Source organism: Dromiciops gliroides, chromosome 2, assembly GCF_019393635.1.
Source record: "Dromiciops gliroides isolate mDroGli1 chromosome 2, mDroGli1.pri, whole genome shotgun sequence".
In the NCBI taxonomy this organism is placed as follows: Eukaryota; Metazoa; Chordata; class Mammalia; order Microbiotheria; family Microbiotheriidae; genus Dromiciops; species Dromiciops gliroides.
The window spans coordinates 262044141-262071391 of NC_057862.1; the positions used below are offsets into that span (position 1 = coordinate 262044141).

General features: G+C 40.6%; 1 protein-coding gene across 1 annotated transcript; it reads right to left on the reverse strand.

Moving 5' to 3' along the window:
* Positions 1-26576, reverse strand: DNAAF2 (dynein axonemal assembly factor 2). Its single transcript, XM_043984327.1, is given in 5 exon segments — positions 1-3218; positions 7955-8092; positions 24186-26426; positions 26428-26547; positions 26550-26576. Coding segments are annotated over 5 exon segments (3060 nt in total). The 3' UTR covers positions 1-2684.
* Between the last annotated feature and the right edge of the window lie 675 nt (positions 26577-27251).

The following is a 27251-nucleotide window of genomic DNA, read 5'->3' on the forward strand; positions in this document are numbered from 1 at the left end:
TTAAAGTGGAACAGATTCTATTTTGAGGGTAGTACTTCAGAGTCCAAAATCCCAATTGCAAAAGGTAACATCAATTGAAAATTGGAAGGGCTGAGGAATAGAGAAAAACATAATTAAAATCCATCCATTAAATTTTTGCTATCTGGATCTTTGCATACTTTACTACTGGTTTTATAACCCATATCAAAAAAGTTATTTTCAGAATGGCAGTTACCTGTATGTAATGTTACATGAAGACCTGCCTGCACAGAACATCCTTTTGGTATGTATTTGACAGGGAAAGCTTAAATATTGTTTCTACTTTAATGGGGAAATTTACCTGGTTGGTTGTTTTTTAATGCTGCCAAAATAAAAATCCACATTTTTGCATATAAGAACTCAATTTTTTAGGTCAATTGTATTATATAACCTCAATGCCAAAATTTAGTTGGTAAAAAATGTTTTGAAAGATCTTTGTATTTTAAAAGTGTGGTGTTAATTAGTTCTTTAGAAAATATGGGAGTGGGGCAGCTAGGTGGCAGTGGATAGAGCACCAGTCTTGGAGTCAGGAGTACCCGAGTTCAAATCCAGCCTCAGACTCTAGACACTTACTAGCTGTGTGACCCTGGGCAAGTCACTTAACCCCAATTGCCTCACCTCCCCCCCAAAAAAGAAAGAAAATATGGGAGTACTAGAAAGAATACTAAGATTTGGAATCAGGACCTGGATGTAAGTGGCCTTGCCACTGTGTAAACCTTTCTAAGCCTAAATTTCTTAATCTATAAAATGAGGAAAAACATCTACCTCATAGGGTGGTTGTGAAGATCAAATGAGCAGGTGCATGTGAGTTACTGAGAATGTGTAATTCTCAATTTCAAATAATGCATCCCTCCCCAACAAAAATACCAATGGAAGAAACATTTAGCTTTCAAATGAACAATAAAAAGACTTTAATGGAAATGAAACCTAAATTTGAACACAAAACCATGAGACAAAAAGTATTGGCAAAACATTTGCTCTGGTTGGTCTGTTAAAACAGGAATCACATTTTTTAAAATGACAAATTACAAAGACTAGTAAACAGCTTATTTAAAATATTCATATATAGAGTAGTAAGTTCTGCAGCTGACTAAAAAAGGCTATAGAGTATTTACAAAGAAAATGCTAGCAAATTCATTAACAATAAATGAATTACATGGATTTTAAGTCATCACATTCCATCCATCTTAGGAGAAACTTAAACTAATGCTGCATTTTGTCCATCATTCCACACCTCTTCACCCCAGGAGATTACACCAGCTCTGGGGTTTACCAGCTCTTTCAGGTTTGGCCTGGAATTCTTAACCCCAAAAAGCTTTGACCCAAGGGGGTCAAGCCACTATGTACAGTTCAAAAAGTAGACTCATCTCTGGACTTGGGGTTGGCCAGAAACTAAACATCTTCTAACTTCTCTTTCTTGCTGTAATTTTTTATTAAAGCTGGGTCCCTTCTGAGACTTCGTGAATTAAGTATTGTTCAGTGAAAGTTTTACTTGTCCTTTTGACTAATGATATCAGACTATTGCAGGGGATTGAATGCTCTTCATTTCTGATTTTTTTTTCTCTCCTATTCCAGGAAGCATGAAAAATTTACTTTAAATTAGTAAATAAGAAAATGCAAACTGAATTTTGTATAATTAATTATCCAAGCTATGTTAGATTTTTGTTCCCTTGAGATAAATTACAGAAAATTTTCCTATCTGATTTTTAAGATTTTTCCTTAAAAAAGTTAGTTATATGAAACCAAAAGACACATTTTAATACATACGTTGTAAGAAACACTGATGAATTTTTGAAGTAATTTTAATGAGGAAAACAAGTGTTTCTGATAATCCTATTATGTATGCTAAGGCAAAGAACAAATTTTCAGAGCTGAAGTAAAAATACTAAATACTATTTTGCTCTAGAAATACTGTATCTTTAATTGTTTAGTGCTTTAGTGATTGTTAAAGGGGTTCTTTTGATACCATCTGAGCTTCTAGAACAGAAAATTCTTGAGTATATAATGCAAGTTAGAATAATTAGACAAAATCTGGTTGTAAGACATGTATCACAGTTCAGAATTCTGCCCTAAGTATTGCTAGTTGGTTTCTACTCTCTTGAGAACTCTGGAATAACAAAAATTCCAATTTTATGAATAACTCAAAATAATAGTCAACAAAAGGAAAAAATACAGTTGTTTAACTTTTAAAATTCAGAGCATTTAAAATTTAGAAAAAAAGGAATTAGTGAATCAGTATTTGATTTTAAAATATTAAATGAAAAACTAAAAGGATATAATGTAAAGATTTGAACTGTTTAGCTATATGATTCATTTTTTAAAATCTCTGAAAGTAATTGGGTAAATGATTTACTATTTACTAGTTTCTTCCAGGCTCTAAATTTGATGCTTTCTTTTTTTTTTTTAATTTTTAGTGAGGCAATTGGGGTTAAGTGAACTTGCCCAGGGTCACACAGCTAGTAAGTGTTAAATGTCTGAGGCTGGATTTGAACTCAGGTACTTCTGACTCCAGGGCTGGTGCTCTATCCACTGCACCACCTAGCTGCCCCAATTTGATGCTTTCTTAAGTGAATTTAGATATAAGCTAATTGTTACAGAGACACCATCTCTATTTTAGACCTAGGGACTTTATATTACCTTGAATCTGATAAATTAAAATCTCCAAATTAATCCAAGTCATATAACAAGGAATTTTGAAAAGTGAATGCACAGTCAGTCACATGTTCTTCAATAATCTGTACACTTCCATCCTTCATATTGGTTTCTTTTATACTTTGATGTATGTGATCTTCATGCAGTTCTTTCTTTTCCATCAATGCTGGTTCTTTTACATTTTGTTTTTCATTACTTGAATAAACAGCAGTTATTTCTTTCGTGAAAACAGGTTTGGACACGGAGTCAGACTGTTGAGGTTTTCTAATAACCTCTGTAGAAGTACCAGGAGGTTGCATGCAGGGAGCTGACCCACAAATGCTCTTTTCTAGTGCTTTGTCTGCTGTATAAGAATCAGAATCAGAAGGTTTGGTGTCTCTTTTTGTATGTTCTTTTTCAACATCAGTTGTATTGTTATTGTTTTTTGTATTTGTTTGAAATATATTTCCCTTTTCAGGCAGTTGGTTTTCTTTTTCAGTCAGATGGCTTCTTATATTAATTCTTTGTTCCTTTTCATTAAACTGATCTTGGCCATCTACTTCTTGTGACTGTCAAAAGAAAGAAACGAATTGCTCTTTGAAACAAAAACAATTAAATGGTAGGGCTTTGGTAAAATAACTAAATATAAAACATCAGTCATCTCTAAAAGAATACATTAATTACTATAAATTCTGTGTGCCTGAGAAAACAGAAGATATAGACCTGGACTGGCAATAAGTTATTTCTCTAATAGTCTATAAGATGTGTTATATAGATAACACATCTAATTGCCTCCAACTATGTAGATGCTGGCCCATTCATGCCTGTCTATCCTTCTTGCTACTTTTGACTGTGTCCTCTCATAAATATGCAGTAAGAGGTATACTAAAATGCTGGGGCCTTTTCTTGAATTCTCTTGATGATATACTAAAGGGAGCACAAAGGCAATTTAAATAAAACTGCAGCAAGATATAAGTAATTGTCTAAGCAATAAGAGGCTCCAGCTTCAGCAGCCAGCCTTGGCTCTTCTCTTTCCTAGGTTCCCAGTCACTATCTCTTCTCCCAGATCTCCAGGCTCCTGAGTTGGTTTAAATTTTACTGCTGCCTTAAGTATCTATTCCTCAATCTGTATCGAAGAAGGTTACTTTCGTGTTTCTTCCCTTGTCATTTTTTTAAGTTATAATAATCTTTTATTTTATTTAAATATGTAAACATGAAAATAAGAATTCTTACTGCTTTATATTAAAAAACAAAACAAAAAACCCCACAAACAAATAGGAGCAGTTTACTCATGTGATTTCACTTAAACATTTCAAGAGCTTAATGTTACTAAGAAATTAAGGTAAACCAAAGAAAGCAAGAAAAATACAGGAAAGCTTACAACATGAAGTGAATTAAGTTGTAAGCAAGCCAAGCTTTAATAAGTACAAGTTTCTGAATTGGTTTGGATCCTAAACAAAGACACACAGAATTCTAGCATGAGGTAGATTTTGGTTGCACCACTTCCAAGATAAGTAGAATCTTGAGACTTTCCCAGTACCTGCCTCTCCTAGTGTTATTTCTGAGTGTAAACTGTTCCAGTTAATATCTTTAAGCCCTAGTTACATTGCACTAACATTCTCTGACTATCTTTGGCCTTTATAAGTTATTGTTCTTATTCCTAGAAATCTGGATGAAATGATCTTTAGAGGCACTTTCCTATCTGGCTTCTAAAAGTTTCTTCCTCTAGGAATAGATGAAATTCTGTCATCATTCTTGGAAATGCCTATGGACTCTGGCCCCCAGGACGCTTACTTTATCTATTTTTTTTTGGCCATGTTTGCATATTTTCTCTGGTGGCTGTGTGGTTAAGATTAGCAAAATTATTTATTTTTTCAATCAATAGTATTGTCCATTTCCCCCCATTTATATGTAAAGATAGTTTTCAACATTTCTTTATAAGATTTCTAGTTTCAATTTTTTCTCCTTCCCTTCCTTCCCTGATCCCTCCCCCAGACAGAAAGCAATCTGATAGAGGTTATTTATGTACAATCACATTAAACATTTCTAGCAGATATTATTTCTCTTTAGTCTCTTTGCATCCCAGTAAAAAGAAGCCAATAGTCCATGTTACCTTTTGTGCTACCTATCATTGGCTGTCGGAGGGATACTTCCAGCTCTGAGTTCATTTGCAGAAATGTCAGATCTGTCCTAAGCCATCAAAATATACTGAGCTCAATGAATGAATGATAAAGCAAGATCAGGTTACCAGTTTCATTCATTTCAACCAGTTCTTTCTTTTGGGGGAACCTTTATTATTGTATCCATAATTTGGTAGCATCAAAGTTACTTTAACAAACATTAAAAGTGATAGATATAATTTGCATAAATGAAAGCAAAGAGTTTTGTGGTGAGGCAACTAAGATATTATCCTTTTTTTCCCTGTGATTAATCAAAGGCCAAACCAACAAACGTAAGGTTTCATTCAGAATTTTTTTTGGGGGGGGGGGAGGGCAGGGCAATGAGGGTTAAGTGACTTGCCCAGGTCACACAGCTAGTAAGTGTCAAGTGTCTGAGGTTGGATTTGAACTTAGGTCCTCTTGAATCCAGGGCCAATGTTTTATCTACTGTGCCACCTAGCTACTCTTCATTCAGAATTCTTGAAATTGGTACTGGACAATTACCAAATGATTTGACATGAAGTGTCTAATACTTAAAAATCAAAACAAAAATAGCTAAATAGAATAATTGTCTAAATGATTAATTTTACAATGTCCAACCTACTTATTCAAGACCTCTGTGGTACTGGCACCCTTACTGATGAGGAGGGGCCTATTATTGCTTACTTTATATATGGCATTTTGTTGTTGTGAACCTGTTATCAGAGGAGGATTTTTTTTTTTTTTTAGTGAGGCAATTGGGGTTAAGTGACTTGCCCAGGGTCACACAGCTAGTAAGTGTTAAGTGTCTGAGGCCGGATTTGAACTCAGGTACTCCTGACTCCAAGGCCAGTGCTCTATCCACTGCACCATCTAGCTGTCCCAGAGGAGGATTTTTTAAAAATTAACTACCCTAGAAGGAAGCTGTGAGCCATAATTCTTCAACCCAATTATAGAAGTATGTTGGAACAGAAAAACATGTCAAGTCTACTGACCCCAGAAGTGTCTGTCATCCCAGTCCTGCTGACAAGTTAGAAACTGGAAGCAGAGGATTACGACTGGGTTGTGTGTGTGTGTGTATGGGGAGAGGGTTGTTAGGAAAATTTAGGCTGGGGTGAGGAGGATCCACTTGGGGAACAGTAGAGGGGCTTAAAGCTCAGGGAAGCTGGAATTCTAAAAGACATTTCTTCCAATGAGATCACAAGCTCTCTGGAGAAGAGGGGTATCATTACAGTTAAGTCAGTTAAGAGAAACAGTTGAAGAAGTCAACATTTTGCTATTAGGATATCTTTATGTCATGCCAGTGGAGAATAAACTGTTAGACCACAGGCAGTCTCTATGTCAGACTAATGAATTTACTTCAGGCAAACCATTCAGGAGAGAAATCCCAGGTGAATGTAAGAGAAAAATTACAGAACCTGGAGGCATTGAGATCTCTAGTGCAAGAGGAATAATTTTTGGAGGACAAATAGGGACAGCAAGTGAAAAGGGACAGGGCTTCCATGGCTCAGTATCAATGATTCTAAGGTTGAGAGAGATGACAAAATATCTTTGTAGGTTAGAAGCCCAGGAAATGACTCACTGGGGAAACAGAAGATCAAGGAAACAGGTACCTCATAAATTTGAGGGGGGACATAAATTCTAGAAGGGCTAATCCTAGATTATAAAAAGAATGTTTTGTCTAAACCTTTTCCCCACCCTAATTCGACCCCTCAGCTACACATAGCAGGCCTGTTTACTGTGTTTTTTAGACTATCTGGCCAAAAGGAATCCTAGTGAAAAACCTGAAGCTTGATGTAATAAAAAGTGCTGATAGTAATAATTAATAAAATCTAGGAAAGGGTTCAATCAAGCAAGATAATGGAAGCTAAGAAAAATTAAGTGTCTTTAAAGTTTATCTTTGTTTTAGACTTGAAAGCCCATCAGACTAAGTATTAAGATCTGTGTGGAGACCATAGGATTTTGATTGATTTGTTTAGGATCAGTTAAACACATCCCCTGGCCTCCCTGGTATGAATAGCTAGAATGAGTCCACATGGCATGTGGATAAAATGCTTGACTTGGAATCAGGAAACCTTGGTTTCAAAATCCTGCCTCTCACACTCACTGGTAAGAAAACCCATTTAACCTTCCCCTGGTTCAGTTTTCCTCATCTGTAAAATGGAGATAACTGTAGTCCCCATCTCACAATGGATGTTGAGGTTCAAATGAGATGTAAAGGTAAAGTTCTTTGCAAACTGACATACATGTAAATTATAATTTGTGGATGATTATAAAGAACTTGCCCAAGCATTTTCCCTGGAGGAAACTGTAAGATACTCTGTTTATTTGTTTCTTAACACTGGGAGTCAACATGGTATATAGTGGAATGAGAAACCGGATTGAAAGTTAAAAGCCCTGGTTTGGGGCCTAACACTAATTTGCCATATAAGATTTTCTATTTCTTGGGCCTTAGTTTCTTAATTTGCAAAATAAGGGAATTGTACCAGATGACCTAAGATCCTTTCCAAGTTTCAAAATTCTATGACCCAGGAACCTAAATTCTAGGTCAAGTTCGTTCTCTCTCTCTCTCTCTCTCTCTCTCTCTCTCTCTCTCTTTCTCTTTCTGGCAATGAGGGTAAAGTGACTTGTCCAGGGTCACATAGCTAGTGTCAAGTGTTTGAGGCTGGATTTGAAGTCAGGTCCTTGTGAATCCAGGGCTGGTGTTTTATTCACAGTGCCACCTAACTGCTCCAAGTTCTATCTTCTCTTGTACACCAGGGCCAAATTCTATGGAAAGGCTTCTTCATGAAACTCTTGAATATTTTCCACTTCCAGATCAGCAATCAATCAATAAACATTTATTAATCATCTACTGTGCTAAACAAGTTGTAAAATAAATATTAATAATTATTAAAATAACTAAAGAATTGCAGAATTTAGTAGTACATTATTCAAATTAATTTGGTTCTAGGATTAGAAAATATAATCTAGATAGCATTATGTTATAGTTACAGCATCAAGGACTATGCACTTTTCTTATAAGTGAAATTTAAGTGTAATTTTTGTGTGTTAAGTTACTGTTTAAATGTTCAAAACATTAAAAGACACTAAAAGAGCAAGAGTGGGATTGTTAGACTTTAACTATTTCACAAATCTCTCTTCTAGAGAGTTCACCAAAATTTTACCTTTAACTGAATTTGGGTCTTCTTATCACTAACTTCAAGTACTTCAATTAATGGCTGGGTTTTGGGGGCTGACTTTTTAAAATTCAAGATGTCTTCAAGAAATTCATCAACATTTTCTTCAATGACAAAAAATCTTTCCTAAAAAAAAAGAAGAAAAGTGATGTATTTAAATCTCCCTTTAATATTTGTTGAAAATTAAATATAGTTTTCATACCTATCCTCCTACAAGATAAACAGAACCAGGACTCACATAAGATCAGAGAAGGCTATTTCTGCCTCCCAGAAGCAGGTACCTCACAGAAAACCAGATCAGAGAATGGGTAGAAAAACTAAGCATAGATTTATTTCATCCCAATAACAAGCATGCATGCCATTCAGAGAACTTTACAAAAGAAAAGTTCTCAAAGATTTCCATTTTTCTGAGAGTGTATAAGGTTTTTTTGTCCACTGGTTACAGTGTTATGTTTCAATAGTATGATACAGAAGCAAAAGCAGTTTAATAATTTCAGTTATAACAAGTATGGAGGAAATACAGAAGCATCATGATAAGATTACAGGATTCCAAAAAAGGGTTTGGCTAGGATCAGGACACCCAGATGTCCCCATAAGATAGGGACTTGCTATCCTGAGAGAAAAGAAGTCACCAGGTAGGGACTAATCTGCTAGCTATCTGGGTTCAGTTTGGAGTTCAATTGAAGGGCATTTTGTTCCTATTAATCCAGGTTTTCATAAAACTCCCTTGGATAATAAGGCTGTTCCATCAAATCCAGGTGATTCAAATACTTGTTAATCATCTCACTTGAATCTAGATTAATTATTTGGCATAACAAATTATACATGAATGATCATTTATGCCTTAATAATAACACTTATCTCCCAGAGTTGTTGTGAGGATAAAATGATATAATACTAATAAAGTATTTTGCAAACCTTAAAGTATTAGCTAAAATGTTAGCTATTATCATCCTGTTACACTTGAAACACCTGCACCTAAAAGCTCATGAAGAGACAAATTTGAACTTCCCAGTCAAGGGCAACTTTTTAAAATGATGCATAGTTTAAAAAAATAAATATTTTTGTTATCTTTTTGTTTTTATATTATATAAAATTCTCAATGTCTCCCTCCTCCCTGGGTGGGGGAAACACACACAAACACACACACACACACACACACACGTTCCCAGAAGGGGGCGGGGAAGGGGAGGCACCAATAAAAATGAAGCAGAATAAATCTTATTCTAAATACACCCACACACACTATCTTTCTGTCCAATTTCATATCATCCCTCTTCATGCAATTTCCTTTCTAGTCAAACCAACTCTAGTCTCTTTCTGCTTTCACTTCTATTTTTTCACTTTTTCCCTGAATCTTTAGCTTCCTTCAAAGCCCAGCTCTGGTGCCACCATCTACATGAGGCATTTTCTGAAATCTCCAGTTATTGGTGCTGCTTTACTCCTGATATGACTTTGTTTATATACACAGGGCATTTGAAAAGCAATTAGGACTAGAACTTTTGGATTTCTCCCTCTTCCTCCCCACCCCAACTCCTACTCACTCAGTCCACTGAGATACAATACCTTAATTGCCTTAAATATATAACAAATACAACTGCCTTAAAGACAAGAGATGGTTTGCTTTTTTTTGTACTAATTTCTTTTCTTTTGGGGGTGGGAGGGGCGGGGTTCAGGCAATGAGGGTTAAGTGACTTGCCCAGGGTTGTGCACACAGCTAGTAAGTGTCAAGTGTCTGAGACCAGATTTGAACTCAGGTGCTCCTGAATCCAGGGCTGGTGCTTTATCCACTGTGCCACCTAGCTGCCCCTTGCTTTTTGTTTATACCAAGCACCATGTCTTACACATAGTAGGCTCTTAAATGTCTGATGAATTAAACTGAACATGATTGGTTTCTGTAAAGAGACCTGCTGGATAATTAGAGAATCATAAAGGACTGTCAGGACTACTACACAATAAGAGAATATCCTATTAACATGGCATAGCAGGTGCATAAAAAGATATATTTATAGCTATAAAAAGAACTGATTTGTGGTCAAAAAGAGTTACAGTAAGCTACCAAGATGAAAATGTAGGCAGTGTGAGATGCAGTATGCAAGATTTAGCATCAAGGGGTCTAGGTTTGAATTGGGCCTCTTCTCTAACATCATTCTAACATCTAATATCCTCTCCTTAACCAACCCTCATTTCATCTGACTGCTCCCATTACCTATCATTTAATTGCTTGGGCAGCTAGGTGTTGAGTGGATAGAGTACCAGGCTTGGAGTCAAGGAGGACCTTAGTTCAAATCTCACCTCAGACATTTTCTATCTGTGTGACCCTGGGCAATTCACTTAATCCTGTTTGCCTCAGTTTCCTCATCTGTAAAATGAACTGGAAAGTGGCAGCTAGGAGGCGCAGTGGATAGAGCACCGGCCCTGGATTCAGGAAGACCTGAGTTCAAATCTGGCCTCAGACATGTTACACACTTACTAGCTGTGTGACCCTGGGCAAGTCATTTAACCCCAATTGCCTCACCAAAACAAAATAAAACAAAAATGAACTGGAAAAGGAAATGGCAAACCACTCTAGTATCTTTTCCATGTAAATCCCAAATAGTGTCGCAGAGTCAGACACAACTGAAATGATTCAACAATTGTTCTGGAACAGAGTAGGCATTTAAGAAATGTTTATCATTGATTTTTTTTTGAAGGAGCCAAATTATGAAGAACTTTAAATGTCTTTAAAAAGATTTTTTATATGGTCCTGGAGATAATAGAGTCACTAGAGTTATTCATTGTGGGACTGGGGTTATTAATATGGCCAGACCCACACTTAAGAAAAAAATCTCTGGAAGCTGTGAGGATGTATTGGAGTGGAGAAAGGCTTGAGGCAGGAAGAACAATGAAATGATAACTAAGTGTTACAAATACAAATAGGAAAAAGAAAGATAGTCTCTGTCTTGAGGAGCTTACAATCTAATGGAGAAAGACAAATCACAAAAGAAAGTTGAAGGAGAGTGGAAATCAGGAAGGGTAACAGAGCAGCAGATGGCAAATGAAGGAAGCTGGAAAAGTTTGAGCCCTCCGTCTTGGGAAGAGTTCATTGCTCTGCCCTTCAGTTCTCCAATCAGAAGGGAAAGGCAACTAACTGGCAGCTAGTGGATAGAGCATTAGGTCTGGAGTCAGGAAGACCCGAGTTCGGGTTCAGATTCAGAGACAACTTACTAGCTATATGACCTTGTGGAAATTACTTAACCTTGGTCTGCCAGTTTCCTCATCTGTAAAATGAGAATAATAATTGAACTTACCTCAAAGGGTTATTGTGAGGTTTAAATAAGCCAATAATTGGACACTTTTTGTTTGTTTGTTTTTTAAGTGAGGCAATGGGGGTTAAGTGACTTGCCACAGCTAGTAAGTGTTAAGTGTCTGAGGCCAGATTTGAATTCTGGTACTCCTGACTCCAGGGCTGGTACTCTATCCACTGCGCCATTTAGCTGCCCCTTGAACACTGTTTTTTACATGTAATTGGGAGGAAATAAAACACTAAATTTTAAGCAAGAAGAAAAAATGAGCTAATAATTATAAAGTGCTTAGCATAGTGCCTAGCACACAGTAAGAACTATAAATGTTAGTTATTGTTATTATTAACTGAGGGTGCTGTGATTTCAGGTGAAGAACTGATCCTGGGAAAGGTCCTTTCTGACCTTCCAGCTTCTTTGCTTCCCTCCAAACTGAGTCACTGAACCATTAACATATCAATTAAGGCAAGCAGTCCAACAAAGTTCTGAATCAACCCAAAGTTACAAATTCATTTGATTGTATTACCAAATCCTTATCTCCACATTTTCTCCACAAGAATAAATTCTAAGTAAGCTTTACTTCAACTAGTTCAGTAATCTTATCAAAAAAGAGAATAAGTTTAGTCTGTCTTGGCATTTTCTGGATGTTGGCTCTTTGTAATTACCATTTGACTTTCTATGTGTTCTTTAACCCCTTGTTTAGTGATACATTCTAGACTTTTTCCAGGTATCAAAGGCAAATTCACTGGCCTATAGGTTCTGGCCTTTGTTCTCCTCTCTATGCCCTCTTCTATTCATGTGGTATGTCCCTTCTGTTTTCCATGACCATTCCAATATCACTAGTAACAGCTCAATAATTACAGCTGCCAGTCCTTCCAAGACCCAAGAATGCTATACAGTGGGGTGACCTGAATTCATCAAGGGCAGCTAAGAACTCTTACAAACTCATTTATCATCAGCTCCTTATTAGTCATTTTTATTTTATCATTTCCAGTATAAAAGTCATTGTTCTTTGCCAAGAAAACAGAAACTAAACTTGCTTCACCCTCTTGCTGTAGTTGTCATCTGAGTCTAGTCTAATCCAAGCAGGGCAAAGGTCCTATCTATCCCTTCTGAACCCTTCTCCCAGTAAAAATTAAAAAAACCAAAACCTATCCCCTTTGTTATCTTGAGGTTTCCTCACCAGTCTCAGTTTATTCAAAGCTGCAGGGCCAAGGCCCTGCCCCACTCATATTCAGGTTCTGTTTCCTATCCTTGTGTTTTGGGGGAAATGGGGTACAGGGTTTGGGGTTCTTAGGAATTCCTCTTTAAATTACACCCTCTTGCACACAAAAACAGTTAGAATAAGATGGTAGTTTATTTAGGGGCAAGAGAAGGCAAGGGGTGGGGGGAAGGGAAACCATGAAAGAATTCCTTGGACTTCTCATGGGGAGAGAGGTATGGAACAAAGCACGTGGCTCTGAGGTACCAATCTCCTCGAGCAGGAGGCAGGTAGGTACTTTTATAGGGGGCTGATGGGGGTGACCATCTGCCTGTGGAAAGTTCCTTTAGTGAGGGAGGACCATCCCCCACTGGTAGAGACTGGAGGAATTGGGTGAGGGGTGGCTATGGCTCTCTCAAGCCATCTCTCTTTTCAGGACACAAAGGCAGCCGCCACACCCAAAGTTATCTCCCCAGGGGTAAGGGAGATCAGAATGAAGGGTGGAGGTCCTGAAGCTAACTCAGTCCAATCTGGTTCCACTTATCTCTCTAGGCGTATCTGTCCTCTGGTTTAGTTTCTCAAGAAGATTCCTTGATGTGCCCCAGAGAACTTCTGGGGTATTTTAGGCCCACAACACTTGCTTCTATTTTCTGTATTTCTTTTAAAAATCTAAGTCAGTTGGTGAGTTCTCTGTGAATCCACATTGGTCTTTCCACAAAAATCACATTTTCCCTCTTTACTGGAATTGTTTTCCTTAGTGTCGCCAATTTTGTTCTTATTCTCCATGTGCAGATTTCCTCTGAAGTCTTTTATCCCATGGGACCTTACCTATCTTTCCTCTGATCTCTGAAATCTGCTTTCCTAGAATTTGGAGTACATGTCCAAGTATGCCCAGATTGCCTCTCCTCCATCATAAACTCTAGGAGGGAGCCATACTAGAATTTCCCCTTCTTGGTTCTGTTATGGGCCCAGGGCACCCCAGAAGTTCTCTGGGGCACATCAAAGAACCTTCTCCTTGAGAAACTAAACCAGGACAGACATGCCTAGAGAGATAAGTGGAACCAGATTGAACTGAGCTAGCTCTGGGACCCCCACCCTTCATTCTAGTCTCCCCCAACCCTGGGGAGATAAGATTAGGTGTGGCTGCTTCCTTTGTGTTCTGAGATGGCTTGAGAGATCTGCAGCCACCCCTCACCCAACTCCTCCAGCTACCACCAGTGGGGGATAGTCCTCCCTCACTAAAGGAACTTTCCACAGTCATATGGTCACCCCTATCAGTCCTCTACAAAAGTACCTGCCAGTCTCCTGCTTTAGGAGATTGGTATCTCAGAGCCACCCTCTCTGTGCCATGCCTTTCTCCCCATGAGAAGTCCAAGGACTTCTTTCATGGTTTCCCTTCCCTTCCCCTTCCCCTAAATAAACTACCATCTTATTCTAACTGCTTTTGTGTGCAAGAGGGTATAATTCTTTAAAGAGGAATTCCTAAGCACCCAAAACCCCTACCCCTTACCACATTTTCCCCATGACAGTTCCTTCACCTTTTGAAGGATGAAATTATCACTAAGGCAATTCAAGAAGTTATTAGTTATTATTTTGTTTTTGCTTTTGGCAGAGGGAGAGCTCCAGCAAATGTTGGGAAAACTGAAGTCCCTGCATCATCACTCTATCATACCAAGCTTGTGATCTGTTTTCCATACTACTACTCTTCTATCTTCTTTTTCTGCCCAGATGCTTTGTAGTATATTTTACTGACAAAGTCATTCTGCTTCTCCCATTCTGTTTCTTAAGCTTGAAGAATTCTCTGCTACTATGAGAATCAACACGATTAGTTGTTCTTTGTCCTTCACTCTCCATTTGGCTGTGAGGTTTATATGCCCTAATACATAATCAGTTTTTGTGTATGTGTCATGTACTGATGAGAAAAAGGTATATTCTTTTCTATCCCGATTCAGTTTTCTCCAGAGGTCTATCATATTTTTCTAAAATTCTATTCACCTCCTTAACTTCTTTCTGATTAATTTTGTGGTTAGATTTGTCTAGTTCTGAGAGAGAGACAGAGAGACACAGAGAGGTTGAGGTCCCCCACTAATATAGTTTTGCTATCCATTTCTTCCTGTAATTCACTTAACTTCTCTAAGAATTTGGATGCTGTACCACTTGGTGCATACATGTTTAGTATTGATATTACTTCATTGTCTATGGTACCTTTTAGCAAGATGAAGTTTCCTTCCTTATCTCTTTTAATTAGGTCAATTTTTGCTTTTGCATTGTCTGAGATAAGGACTGCTACCCTTGCTTTTTTTACTTCCGATGAAGCATATCTTCTGCTCCAGCCTTACCTTACTCTGTGTGTATCTCTCTGCTTCAAATGTGTTTCTTGTAAACAACATATTGTACAATTCTGGTTTTTAATCCACTCTGCTATCTGCTTCCATTTTATAGGAGAGTTCATCCCATTCACATTCACAGTTATGATTACTGTGTATTTCCCTGCATGCTATTTTTCCCTTGTTTGTGTTTTTCTCTTTCCTTTTCCCGTCTTTTCTCACTAGTGTTTTGTTTCTGGCTACCTCAGTCTACTCTCCCTTCTATCAGCCCCACCTCCTTTTGTCCTTTCCTCTTTCAATTCCTAGTTTTGCCCTCCCTTCTATCAACCTCACCTCCTTTTTGTCTTTTCCCCTTTCCCCTCCTAGTTTCCCCCCTCCCTTCTATCAGAACCCCACCCTTTTCTTTCCCCTTTCCCTTTACTATAGGGTAAGATAGAATTCTATACCCAATTAAGTGTGTATGTTATTCCCTCTTTAAGCCAAATCAGATGAGAGTAAGGTCAAAACAATGTTCACCCCTCCCTTCTTTCCCTCTATTGTAATAGATCTTTTGTGCCTCCTCACTTTGATGTGATCTACCCCATTTTGCCTTCCCTTTCCTCTTCTCCCAGTATAGTCCTTTTTGTTTCCCTTTTAGTTTTTTTTAATAACATCACATCAGAATCCACTTATACCCACACCTTCTGTCTGTGTGTACTCCTCCTATCTGTCTTAATAAAGATACAGTTCTCAAGAGTTACAAGTATCTTCTTCCTGTGTAGGGATGCAAACATTTTAACCTTATTGAATAACATGGTTCCCCCCCCCACACCTTTTACCTTTCCATGTGTCTCTTGAGTCTTGTATTTGTAGACTGAATTTTCTGTTCAGTTCTGGACTTTTCATTGAATGCCCATCTTTTCCCCTGAAAGATTATAATTAATTTTGCTCGGTTGTAATCCCAGTTCTTTTGCCCCATATATTCCAAGCCCTCTGATCCTTTAATGTTGAAGCTTCCAGGTTGCATGTAATTCTGATAGTTGATCCTTGATATTTAAATTGTTTCTTTCTGGCTGCTTGCAGTATTTCCTCCTTCACTTGATAACTTTGGAATTTAGCTACAATATTTCTTGGAGTTTTCCTTTTGGGGTCTCTTTCAGGAGATGATAGGTAGATTCTTTTTTTTTTGGCAGGGCAATGGGGGTTAAGTGACTTGCCCAGGGCTGGCACTGCCCCTAGGTAGATTCTTTCAATTATTCCTTTTTCCTCTGGTTGTAAGACATTGGAGCAGTTCTCCTTGATAATGACATGAAATATGCTGCCTAGACTTTTTTTGATCATGGTCCTCAGATAGTCTAATTATTCATAGGTTGTCCCACTGGATCTATTTTCCAATTCTGTTGTATTTCTGAAGAGGTATTTTTTGTTTTCTACTTTGATATTCTTTTGATTCTGCTTTGCTTCTTCCTGTTGTCTCATTGAGTCATTAGCTTCCATCTGCCCAATTCTGATTCTTAAGGAATTATTTTCCTCAGTCAGCTTTTGTACTTCTTTTTCCATTTAGCAAATTGCATTTTTTTTGTTTTTGTTTTTGCGGGACAATGGGGGTTAAGTGACTTGTCCAGGGTCATCCAGCTAGTAAGTGTCAAGTGTCTGAGGCCAGGTTTGAACTCAGGTCCTCCTGAATCCAGGGCCAGTGCTCCATTCACTGCGCCACCTAGCTGCCTCCATCGAATTGCATTTTTTGAGCCAATTTTGATGAGTGTTAGGCTCATTTACTGCCCAGATTAGATTACTCCGGGGCAGCTAGGTGGTGCAGTGGATAGAGCACCAGCCCTGGAGTCAGGAGTACCTGAGTTCAAATCTGGCCTCAGACACTTAACACTTACATACTAGCTGTGTGACCCTGGGCAAGTCACTTAACCCCAACTGCCTCACTAAAAAAATAATAATAAAAAATAAAAAGGTTACTCCACCTAGTTAGGTGTGTCTGTTAGTCCCTCCTTGAGGCAGCTCTGATGAGTTTAAGATCTTTGAGCCTTTTCTGATGAGTGTAAAATTCATTTACTGGGGCAGCTAGATGGCGCAGTGGATAGAGCACTGGCCCTGGAGTCAGGAGTACCTGAGTTCAAATCCGGCCTCAGACACTTAATACTTACTAGCTGTGTGACCCTGGGCAAGTCACTTAACCCCAATTGCCTCACTAAAAAACAAAACAAAACAAAAAATTCATTTACTACCCTGCTCCTCTCCCATCTCTTCCCCCACTCCATAAGCCTTTTCCTGTTACTTTCATGTAGGATTTCACTTCTGCCCTTCCCCCTCCCCCCAGTGAATTCCCTTCACCCCTCAATTTAACCCTAAAGATGTTATCATCTAGCTAAGTGACACAGTGGACAAATCATCACCCCTGGACCCAGGGGGATCAGAGCCAAAACTCGGCCTCAGACACAAGAGAGTACTGTACGACCCCAGGTACGTCCCCCAGCTAAAGTCTTCTTTTTCATTAAAGTCTCATTTTTTCTGCTGAAAGATAATGCTGAGTTTTGCTGGGTAGGTGATTCTTGGTTGTAATCTCATTTCCTTTGCCCTATGGAATATCAGATTCCATGTCCTCCGGTGCTTTAATGTAGAAGCTGCTAGATCCTGTGCTATCCTGACTGGGGCTCCACAGTACTTGAATTCTTTCTTATTGGCAGTGTACAATATTTTCTTCTTGACCTGAGAGCTGTAGAATTTGGCTATAATATTCCTAGGAGTTTTCCTTTTGGGATCTCTTTCTGGAGGTGTTTGGTGGATTCTTTCAATTTCTATTTTAGCTTCTGCTTCTAGAATTTCAGAGCACTTTCCCCTGAGAATATCTTGGAAGATGATGTCTAAGCTCTTTCCTTGATCATGGTTTTCAGGTAGACCAATAATTTTCAAATGATCTCTCCTGGACCAATTTTTCAGGTCAGCAGTTTTTCCCAGAAGATATTTCACCTTGCCCTCTATTTTTTTATTCATTTGGATTTGCTTTATTGTGTCTTGGTTTCTCATCAAGTCACTGGCTTCCATTTGTTCAATCCTAATTCTTAGGCAATTATTTTCTTCAGAGAGCTTTTCCATTTGGCTTTTCAAGCTGTTGACTTTTTTTTCCATGTCTTTCCTGCATCACCCTCATTTCTCTTTCCATTTTCCCCCCTACCTCTCTAACTTTATCTTCAAAGTCCTTTTTGAGCACCTCTATGGCCTGAGACCAATTCATATTTTTCTTGGAAGCTTTAGATATAGGGGCCCTGATGTTGACATCTTCCTCTGAGGATGCCCCTAAGTCTTCCTTGTTACTGAAGAAACTTCTATAGTCCTCACCTTTCTCTGTCAGCTCATCTTGCCTTTCTTTTACTAGACTTTTAGCTCCTTAAAGTAGGGCACTGTTTCCAGGCTGCAATATCCCAAGCTTAAGGAGTCCCAGGTGGTATGAATTAAGGAGGATCAGGTTCTTCACTCACCTGGCCTGTTCCCTGGTCCTTAGATGACCCCAGACCAACTTGCTAATCAACCAACTTTGTGTGTTGTGGTTGTTAGCTCCGACAAGCCTGTGCCTCTCTCCCACCTGGGCCACTTCTACTCGAGCCTACCTCCTGGTTCTCAGCAGGGGTGTAAAATCCAAGTTCTGCCTTAGCACCAGCTAGTCATTCCCCTGCCCAGGGCTCAGCCCACTCACCAGACTGTGAGCTTAGTTCCAGATGACACTGGTGCTTCAGCTGATTCAGAGGCTCTGGGGGTCTCCTTCTCTGGTGAGGACTTCCTGAGACTGGATCTGTGTTAGGGTGACTGTGGGGTTGGGCTCAACTCCTGTATAAGCACAGCAGCTCCCTCCTTCTGACATGCCAAGCTGTTTTTGGTTAGAAGATGATTTCAGCACATTCTTCTTTGAGTTTTACTGCTCCGGGCATTTTCCTGTGGCGTTATTTGGATGTTTTTTGGAGCGATCATGTCATGAGTTTGGGAGCTCACTGCCTTTCCTCCGCCATCTTGGCTCTACCCCAGAAGTCCCCTGAATTGCATTTTTTAATGAGTTGTTGTCCCAAATTTTTGTCCTTTCTCCAAGCTTCTCTTGCATAACTCATTTCTTTTCCCAATTTCTCTTCTATGTCTTATTTGGTTTATAAAATCCTTTTTGAGCTCTTCTAAGGCTTTTTGGTCTGAAGACCAATTCTTTTTCCCTTTTAAGTCTTTACATGTAGGTGTTTTATCATTGGATTGTAAAGAAATGAGCTGCTCAGACCACATAACCTTTAATAAAAGAATTTTACTTAATATCATAGGAAGCATAGTCATCAAAAATCCAATTTTGGTTTTGTTAGACACAGCTCTTCTCCAGCACATTTCTTTCTAATCATGAGCCTGAAACATGGTGCTGACTTGAATCAGGTGTGACCCAGAACATACTCAATGATTTTGCAATTTCTTTTTTGTAATTTCATCCTGCTTTCTCCTTCCCTTCTTCCTTCCCTTTCCTCCCCATGTGTGTTGTCTTCCCTCATTAGATCGTAAGCTCCTTGAGAGCAGGGACCGTCTTTCTTTTTTGAAGTGCCACATTGTAGGCACTTAAGAAATATTTATTGAGTATTGACTATTAGGTCTTCTGTTCTCTCTTTTGCTGATTCCTCATGCTCTTCCCAACCCCTTAATATAGGTATTTCCTAAGAGGAAATACCTTAGTCCTCTTCTCTCCCCACACTCTTTCCCTTGGCAAATCTTATTCTGTCCCTTGGAGGTGATAGACAGAATTAGCTCTAGTCCTAAATTTCCCTTCTGCCCTCTAGACCCACTGATCAAACTGCTTACCTTGCCACCTCAATGTCACACTGCCATATGAAACTCAACATGTTTAGAACTGAATTATCTTTCCTCAAGTCAGCTTGCCCTCCTGACCTCACTTTCCCAGTGTTCCATGATTCAATTCTTTCCGATCCCTTTATCTGGGGTTATTCACATACATCCCACTCACCTTTCCTATCTAAACATTTACTAAGTCTTCCTCAGTACTCAACATATGTACTCTCCTTGTAATTCCCACTGCTATATTTTTATTTTAGCCTCTTTTTTGCCTTTTAAGGTTGAGTTCTGCTCCTGGGGTACAACAGACACTGTCCAGAGCTTCTTTTGCTGGGGGCCGAGTCACCTGCTTTCTGTTCTGAGGCATTAGCAGCGTTGGGGCTGGAAGTCATACGCCTGGTCTGGTGTGCCACTTGTTTAGCTCAGGAACCTCGGTTGCTCAGCTGCTGATGGCAGTTAAACTAGGTTTTGAAGGATGAATAAGGATATAGAAAAGGAAAGGAAGGACATAAAGGAGCAAAGGGATGGAATTGGTTGAATGGCCCAGGGAGTAGTCTAGTCTAACTTGATCATGGTGGAGAATGGGGTGGTACCATATTATGGAGGTCCTTAAGAGAAAGCACAGTGTTATGGATTTGGAGAGACCTGTCTCCTACAATTAGTCTGTGACAAGGGTTGAGTCTCTAAAAGTCAGCTGAAAAAGATCCAACGAGATCTAATGTTTGTAAAGCACTTTGTGGACCTTTAAAACCACAAAGATTCACCTAGATCCTCCAGTCAGCAATAATTGTAAACCTTAAAAGTTTTATGTAACTGTAGACCAGGACATTTCTTTGATACTTTGATGGATTTCTGACCTCAACTTGGGCCCACTCTCCAAAGGTACAGATTACAACTCATCCTTCTTGTATACTTCTTTCTTGTCCATGTTCTCCTGCATACTCTACCCTGGAGGTCCAGAAGACATGCTGGGGTCTCTAGAGCCTTTAAGTGACTTGCCCAGTGTCACACAGTTAGTAAGTGTTAAGTGTCTGAGGCCGGATTTGAATTCAGGTACTCCTGACTCCAGGGCCAGTGCTCTATCCACTGCGCCACCTAGCTGCCCTCTAGAGCCTTTATAATGTACTGACATCAGTGGAGCTCTTGTTTCATAACAGCCAATCTCCTTTCCAGTCATAACTCTCCAGTGGGATCCTTTACCACTTTTCTCTTGTACAATTCTTCACCTGGGGTTCCAGCCAGTGTCTCTCAAGCTTCTAATCTTGACCCCTCATGTTCGTTCACTACACATATCCAAGTCTAGTTTCTACCCTCACATCTCTCAGAGAAATGCCTTTCTTTCCATGCCCCTGAGCTTGTGGACTTATCATTTCTTGTTTGAAGTATTCTTACAACAGCCTTCCAATAGGTCTCCTGTCTCAAGTCTCTCTTCATCCTAATCCATTCCCACAGCTGCCAAAAGAATTTTTCTAAAGGGTGAGTCTGATAATATTGCCTCCCTAATTCAATAAGCTCCAGTGACTATTATCTCCAGATCCAAATATAAAGTCCTCTGGCATTTAAATCTCTTTAAAACTTGGCCCCTTCCTACCTTTCCAGTCTTCTTACAAATTTCTCCCCCTTCATGTACTCTATGATTAAGCTTCACTGGCCTAATTGCTGTTCCTTAAACAGATGTTATAGGACAGCTAGGTGGCCCAATGTTCAAATCCTGCCTCAGACACTTACTAGCTGTATGATCCTGGACAAGTTACTTAACCCTGTTTGCCTCAGTTCCTCATCTGTAAAACGAGATGAAGAAAATGGTAAACTACTCCAGTATCTTTGTCAAGAAAACCCCCAAAAGGGGTCATGAAGAGTCAGACATGACTGAAAAGTGACTAAACAACAATAAAAAACAGAACACTCCATCTTTTATCTCTATGTCTTTGCACTATTCATTCCCCATTCCTGGAATGCTCTTCTTCCTTACTTCTGCTTCTTAGCTTCCTTGAAAGACTAGGTCCAGATCCTACCTTCAGCAAAAACCCTTTCTCAGACCCAAGGTACCTTTTATCCATTTTTTTTTTTTAAAAACAAGATTTGGGGGCAGCTAGGTGGTGCAGTAGATAGAGCATGGGCTCTGGATTCAGGAGGACCTGAGTTCAAATCTGGCCTCAGACACTTAACACTTACTAGCTGTGTGACCCTGGGCAAGTCACTTAACCCCAGCTGCCTCACTAAAAAAACAAACAAAAAAAAGAACCAAGCTTTGGCCAGTTTATTAAAGAATACTTTTGTAAAGTTTATTTTTCACTGGTCTGTTCTGGCATGCTTCTAATGATATCAGAATCACCTAGATTAATGACAGCCAGTGTACAAACTCTGTAGTATTTTCCACATGCTGTATTTGCAAGTTGTTTTCCCCTTTAGAATGTGAGCTCCTAAAGGGCAGAGACTGTTTTTACCTTTCCTTGGATCCCCATATCTTAAGCACTGTGGCTACCAATTAGCAAGTACTTAATGCTTGTTGAGTGACTGGTCATATATTGCAGCCTACTTATGCCTACCATTTTAATTAGATTTTATTCATTTTCTGTCATTAGAATACATTGCCAGCTCTCATTCTCCTCTGGCTTTTTTTTTTTTTTTTTTTTTGCGGGGCAATGGGGGTTAAGTGACTTGCCCAGGGTCACACAGCTAGTAAGTGTTAAGTGTCTGAGGCCGGATTTGAACTCAGGTATACTCCTGAATCCAGGGCCGGTGCTTTAACCACTGCGCCATCTAGCTGCCCCCTCCTCTGGCTTTTAAAGCTCTTTATATCTTCTCAGACATTACTACTCTCTACATCCTCTGCAATCTAGTGACACTGGTCTTCCTGCTGTCACACAAGTCACTCCATCACCCAACTCCACATATTTTCATTAACTGGAACTCTCATGCCTGATCTCTCCCCACTTTTTTCCACTTCCTGGCTTCCTTCACATCCCAGCTAAAATCCCACCTTCTAGGAAAAAACCTTTCTTGATCCCCCTTAATGCTTGTCCCTTTTCTCTGTTGATTATCTCAAATTTATCCTGTATATATCTTGTTTGAAAATACTTGTCATCTTGTGTCCCCTATTAAGGCAGCTAGGTAGCAAAGTGGATAGAGCTCTGAGTCTGAGTTCAAGAAGTTAAAATCCAACCTCAGATACTTACTACGTGTGAGGCCTTGGGCAAGTCACTTAACTTCTCCCTCAGTTTCCTCAACTGTAAAATGGGGATAATAATAGTAGCTCCTATCTCACAGAGTTATTATGAGGATCAAATGAGATATTTGTATAGTTGGCACTTTAAAAATACTTATTCCCTTCCTTTTTCCATTAGGAAATAGGGGAAGATTAGACTTATGAGATATTTGAAAGAGAGGACTATTTTTTTGTGTGCCTTTCTTTCCCCTGTGCTTAGTGGAGTGTCTGGAACTTAAATACTTATTGACTTTATCTATTGAGGCATGGGTACTCTAGGTATAGAACTGTTCGCTTATTATTATACTTGCTGAATAGTTTTATGTTACAGCATTAATTGTAAAAGTGGGTAAATCAAATGTTTCCTCATTCTCCCTAAAAATATTTAAGTTGATTTCTACTTACTGTAATGGGAAGAGCTCTGGATTTGGAGTCCTCTGACTTTGAATCCCAGCTATTCTAAATTACTAACCTGTATTACCTTGGCCAAGGGCACATTATAACTTCCCTGGGCCTCTGTTTCCTCATTTGAAAATTGTAGGACTAGATTTGTAAATTTGATGACTCAGAAGAGTGTGGCTGATGACTTTTTGGAAAATTCTGCCTCCCTTAAATCCAATACACATGCAAATCAAGACATTACCTGTGATGTCTTTGATCTTGGAAAATTAAAGTCCAAGAACAACAAAGTGCTGTCAATGAACTTATCTTACTTTATCTTCAGAAAAAGGTCATTTATGTACTATATATATATATATATATATATATATATATATATATATATATATATATATATATATAAGATACAAAGATTCCAAACCAAGTTTATGCTTAAAAGACTAGAATCCAGGGGCAGCTAGGTGGCACATTGGATAAAGCACTGGCCCTGGATTCAGGAGGACCTGAGTTCAAATCCAGCCTCAGACACTTGACACTAGCTGTGTGACCCTGGGCAAGTCACTTAACCCTCACTGTCCTGCCAGAAAAAAGAGAGAGACAAAGACAGAGAAGAGAAAATAAAAGACTAGAATCCTTTGCTCTCAATTAACTGTGAAGATGAGAATTTTGAAAAATAGGTACACTGAAACTCAAAACAATTCAATTTATTCTCTCCTGATTTAGGAGATGTATTTTTTTGCTTTCAGCTTTCTGTTTAGTTCAGTTTTTGTTCACCCTGAAAAGAGTTAAATAAACTATGTAAACCACACACACACACACACACACACACACAAAATAGGTACACTGGCTTCCCTATAATTTGTATTTTATACATTTGAATCTACATCATTAAAAATATTTCATAATGAAAAGATACACTAATGCTACAATGGGAATCCATACTAATTTTGAAAAAATGGAATTATTTTAAAAGTTATAAAGTAGAATAGAGGACTGTTACCTGCAAACAGTTGTTGCTCAAACCAAAATACCACTTTCTCCAGTGCCCATAACTCTCCGGAGATTTGGCCAATTCGATGGCTGTATTGAATGAAGAAACATTTATTTTCGGTTCTGTGGTGCTCAGCTTATTTTCAGGAGCAAACTGCAAAACGAATGAATAAGAAACAAAATCTTGTGTGGAGAAGCAAAGTTTGTACTGATGGGGACTCAAATCACTTAGAAGGCTTTGTGGCTGGACTTGAGGCACTTGGATTAACAAAGTAAGAGATTCTTCATCTTGATTACACTGCAAAGGAGGGCACAGGGGTTTCACTCTATGTGTCTCTGAAATGACATCTGTTTCCCTAGGTTGAACTTTATTCGTATTCCCTGGAAAGCTTTCATTTCCAATAGTTGTTTTCTCTTTGGGGTCTTCTGCAGACCCTGTATTCCCCAGAAAGCTCAGTGTCCCAAAGGGTGGTACCTCATTACTGCCCGCAGGCACGGCAGGCTCCTTTCCTCCAGTGCCATTTGATAGATCTGCTTTACTATTAAGTGGCTGCCCTGAAGTACCCGGTGGACCTGCATTCCCTGATAAGCTCAGGGTCCCAGAGGGTGGCATTTCATTAGCGGCCCCAGGCAAGGCCACAGTGCCTGAAGGAAAATCCTCTCCTCCAGTGTAACAGCGTGGATTTTCTTTAATAACAAGTGGCGGCCCCTTAGTATCTGGTGGAATGACCGCCATCCCAATAGCTGGGTCCTGCGTGGTACCCTCCTTAGGGTCTATCGATTCTTCACCAGCCAAAGCCCAGGAATTCTCAGGCTGGGACTGGAAAGGAATGAGGGCATCTAAAGGGATTTCTTGGTTCCTAGTATCCCTTAAGAGCTTGTCAGACTGGCTTCCTAGCTCTTCAGAAGAGTAAACAACAGACCGAGAGTCATCCGTTTCCGGCATGCCTTTTGATGCTAAAGGCAATTCCTTCACCCCTCCTTGCTTCAGAAGTGTGTTTTCCGAAGTAGAGATCAGGCCGGTTCCCTCCTCTTTTTTCTCCTCCTCTTCCTTTTTCTCCCCCTCCTCCTCTCCCTTTTTCTCCTCTTTCCCCTCTTCCTCCGTCTTCTCCTTCCCCTGCTCCTGCGGGCCCAGGTGCTCTATGCTATGCTTCGGAGGGACCACCGGCAAAGTAACTACCAGCTGCCGCTTGGCCTTGTTGAACTGAGCACTACCTCGGCTCTCGTCTACCGGGTAAGGAAGCGGGAGGCGGAGCCTGTAGTCGGGTTTGCGTGAGTCGAGCAGTAGCTGCTTCTCGGTCACCTCCAAGACGGCTTGTCCGGTGGAGCGCAGCAGGGGCAGCTCGATGGTAACCACCAGCTCCCGGGGTACGGTACTCGGGCACGAGTCCCGGGAACACCGGTAGTCCTGCAGGTCCACGTGGTGTCGTTGCACTAGGCTGTGACGCGGCACGGTGGGGGCCAGCTGTGGAGGCTCCTCCCGGGGAGGCGTGGAGCCCTGGGGCTTCGGGGCAGGAGGCTGCTTCGCCGAGTCGGGATAGGGGCAGGGATAGGGGAAGGCGGGTAAAGGGTTGTCTCCTGACTCCTCCCCCTCGGGCGCCGGCGGGGGGCCCCCGGGGAGGGGCGTCCGCAACACGGCCGCCTCTGGCGTGCCTTTGTATTTGATCTTCAGTGTCTTAGCGTTGCGTCTATCCAGCTTCACTCCGAACTGCTTCTCCACCGCCTCCAGGGCCGTCGAGTCGATCATGCTCCGGAACCGGTCGTGGAGCTTGCCCAGCGACAGCGTGTTCGGGTGGAAGATCACGTCGTAGACCTTGTAGCGGGCACCCTGGCGGCCCATGTACTCGCGGCCCGGAGCCAGGCTGTAAGGCAGGGACCAGAACTGCCCCCGCGAGGAGCCCTGCGGGCCCCCAGTGCCGGGCCGGCTGCTGGGCTGGCCCAGCAGCGGGTTGCTGCAGATATTGACGAAGCATCGCTGGGCCCCGTTGAGGCTGGTGCGCAGCACATGGCCCGGCTCCGGGTGCACGAACTGCACGTCCACGCCGCGCTCCCGCTCCAGCGCCGTAATCTCCTCTTCGTAGCGTCTCCGGTTCTCCGGGTCCGACAGCTCCGCCGCATACTCGCCGAAGAGACGCCGGAACTCCGGGTCCTCGAAGGCGTTGGTGAGCTTCTTCACCTCCTCGGCGCTTAGGTCCAGGTCCTGGAGCAGTGAAGCGGGGTTCTCCGAGGCCATGTTCCTGATAGGGGAAGGAGGAGGAATCCTCTCTTCGCCTGCGGGCCCGCTGGGGACCCGCCTGTCCAGCCGTCCGGCGAAGTGGACGGGTTAAGTGGGTTACCAGGGAGACTGGCGGTTGGTAACCGCGGAGGGGTGTGTGTGATACGGCCGCGTGGCTGTTGTCATGGGGATGAATGACATTCGTGCCCAAACATTGGTGGTGGGGAGAGCAGGCAGGAGGAGCCTGAGTTTGAGTCTCTCCGTGCTGGTGGAGCGAAAGGGGTGAGACCTGGCTGGTGGGAAAGCGGTAGAGTCTCTGCCCAGCCACTTGTTTATCACTATTGATTTTAATTCTAGAAACCACCTTCAGTCTCCACCAGAGAGTCTCCACCAAATCACCTATTTATTCTAAAAAATTTGTGTAGAAAGCTTAGCCAGCCCTAAGAGGTTGAGTATAAAAAAAAATTCGGTGTCTGTCATTTTTTGGACGTTGCCTTAAGTTAGTCTATCAATAAACATTAAGCAATGTGCAAGGCACTGTACTAATCACTGGGGTTGCCAAGAAAGTCGAAAAATAGTACCTGCCCTCAAGACGTTAACAAAATAACGGGGAGAAGACAACATCTAGAAAGAAACTGAAAGGGGGAAGGAGGAATAGGAGGGTGCCCAGAGGGTAGTCATAAGGAAGCCCAATAGGCTTAGTGAGCAGTGAGAAAATGGTTGCCCTGGGTCGCCCTCTTAAATGGAGTGCCTGGGAGGAACTTTCTAACATCCACCTTCCTCTTCGATCGGAAGATGGAAAGGGTTGGAGGAGCTGAGGATACCGAAGTTTGAGTTTCAGAGTTAAGATATCCCCTTGCA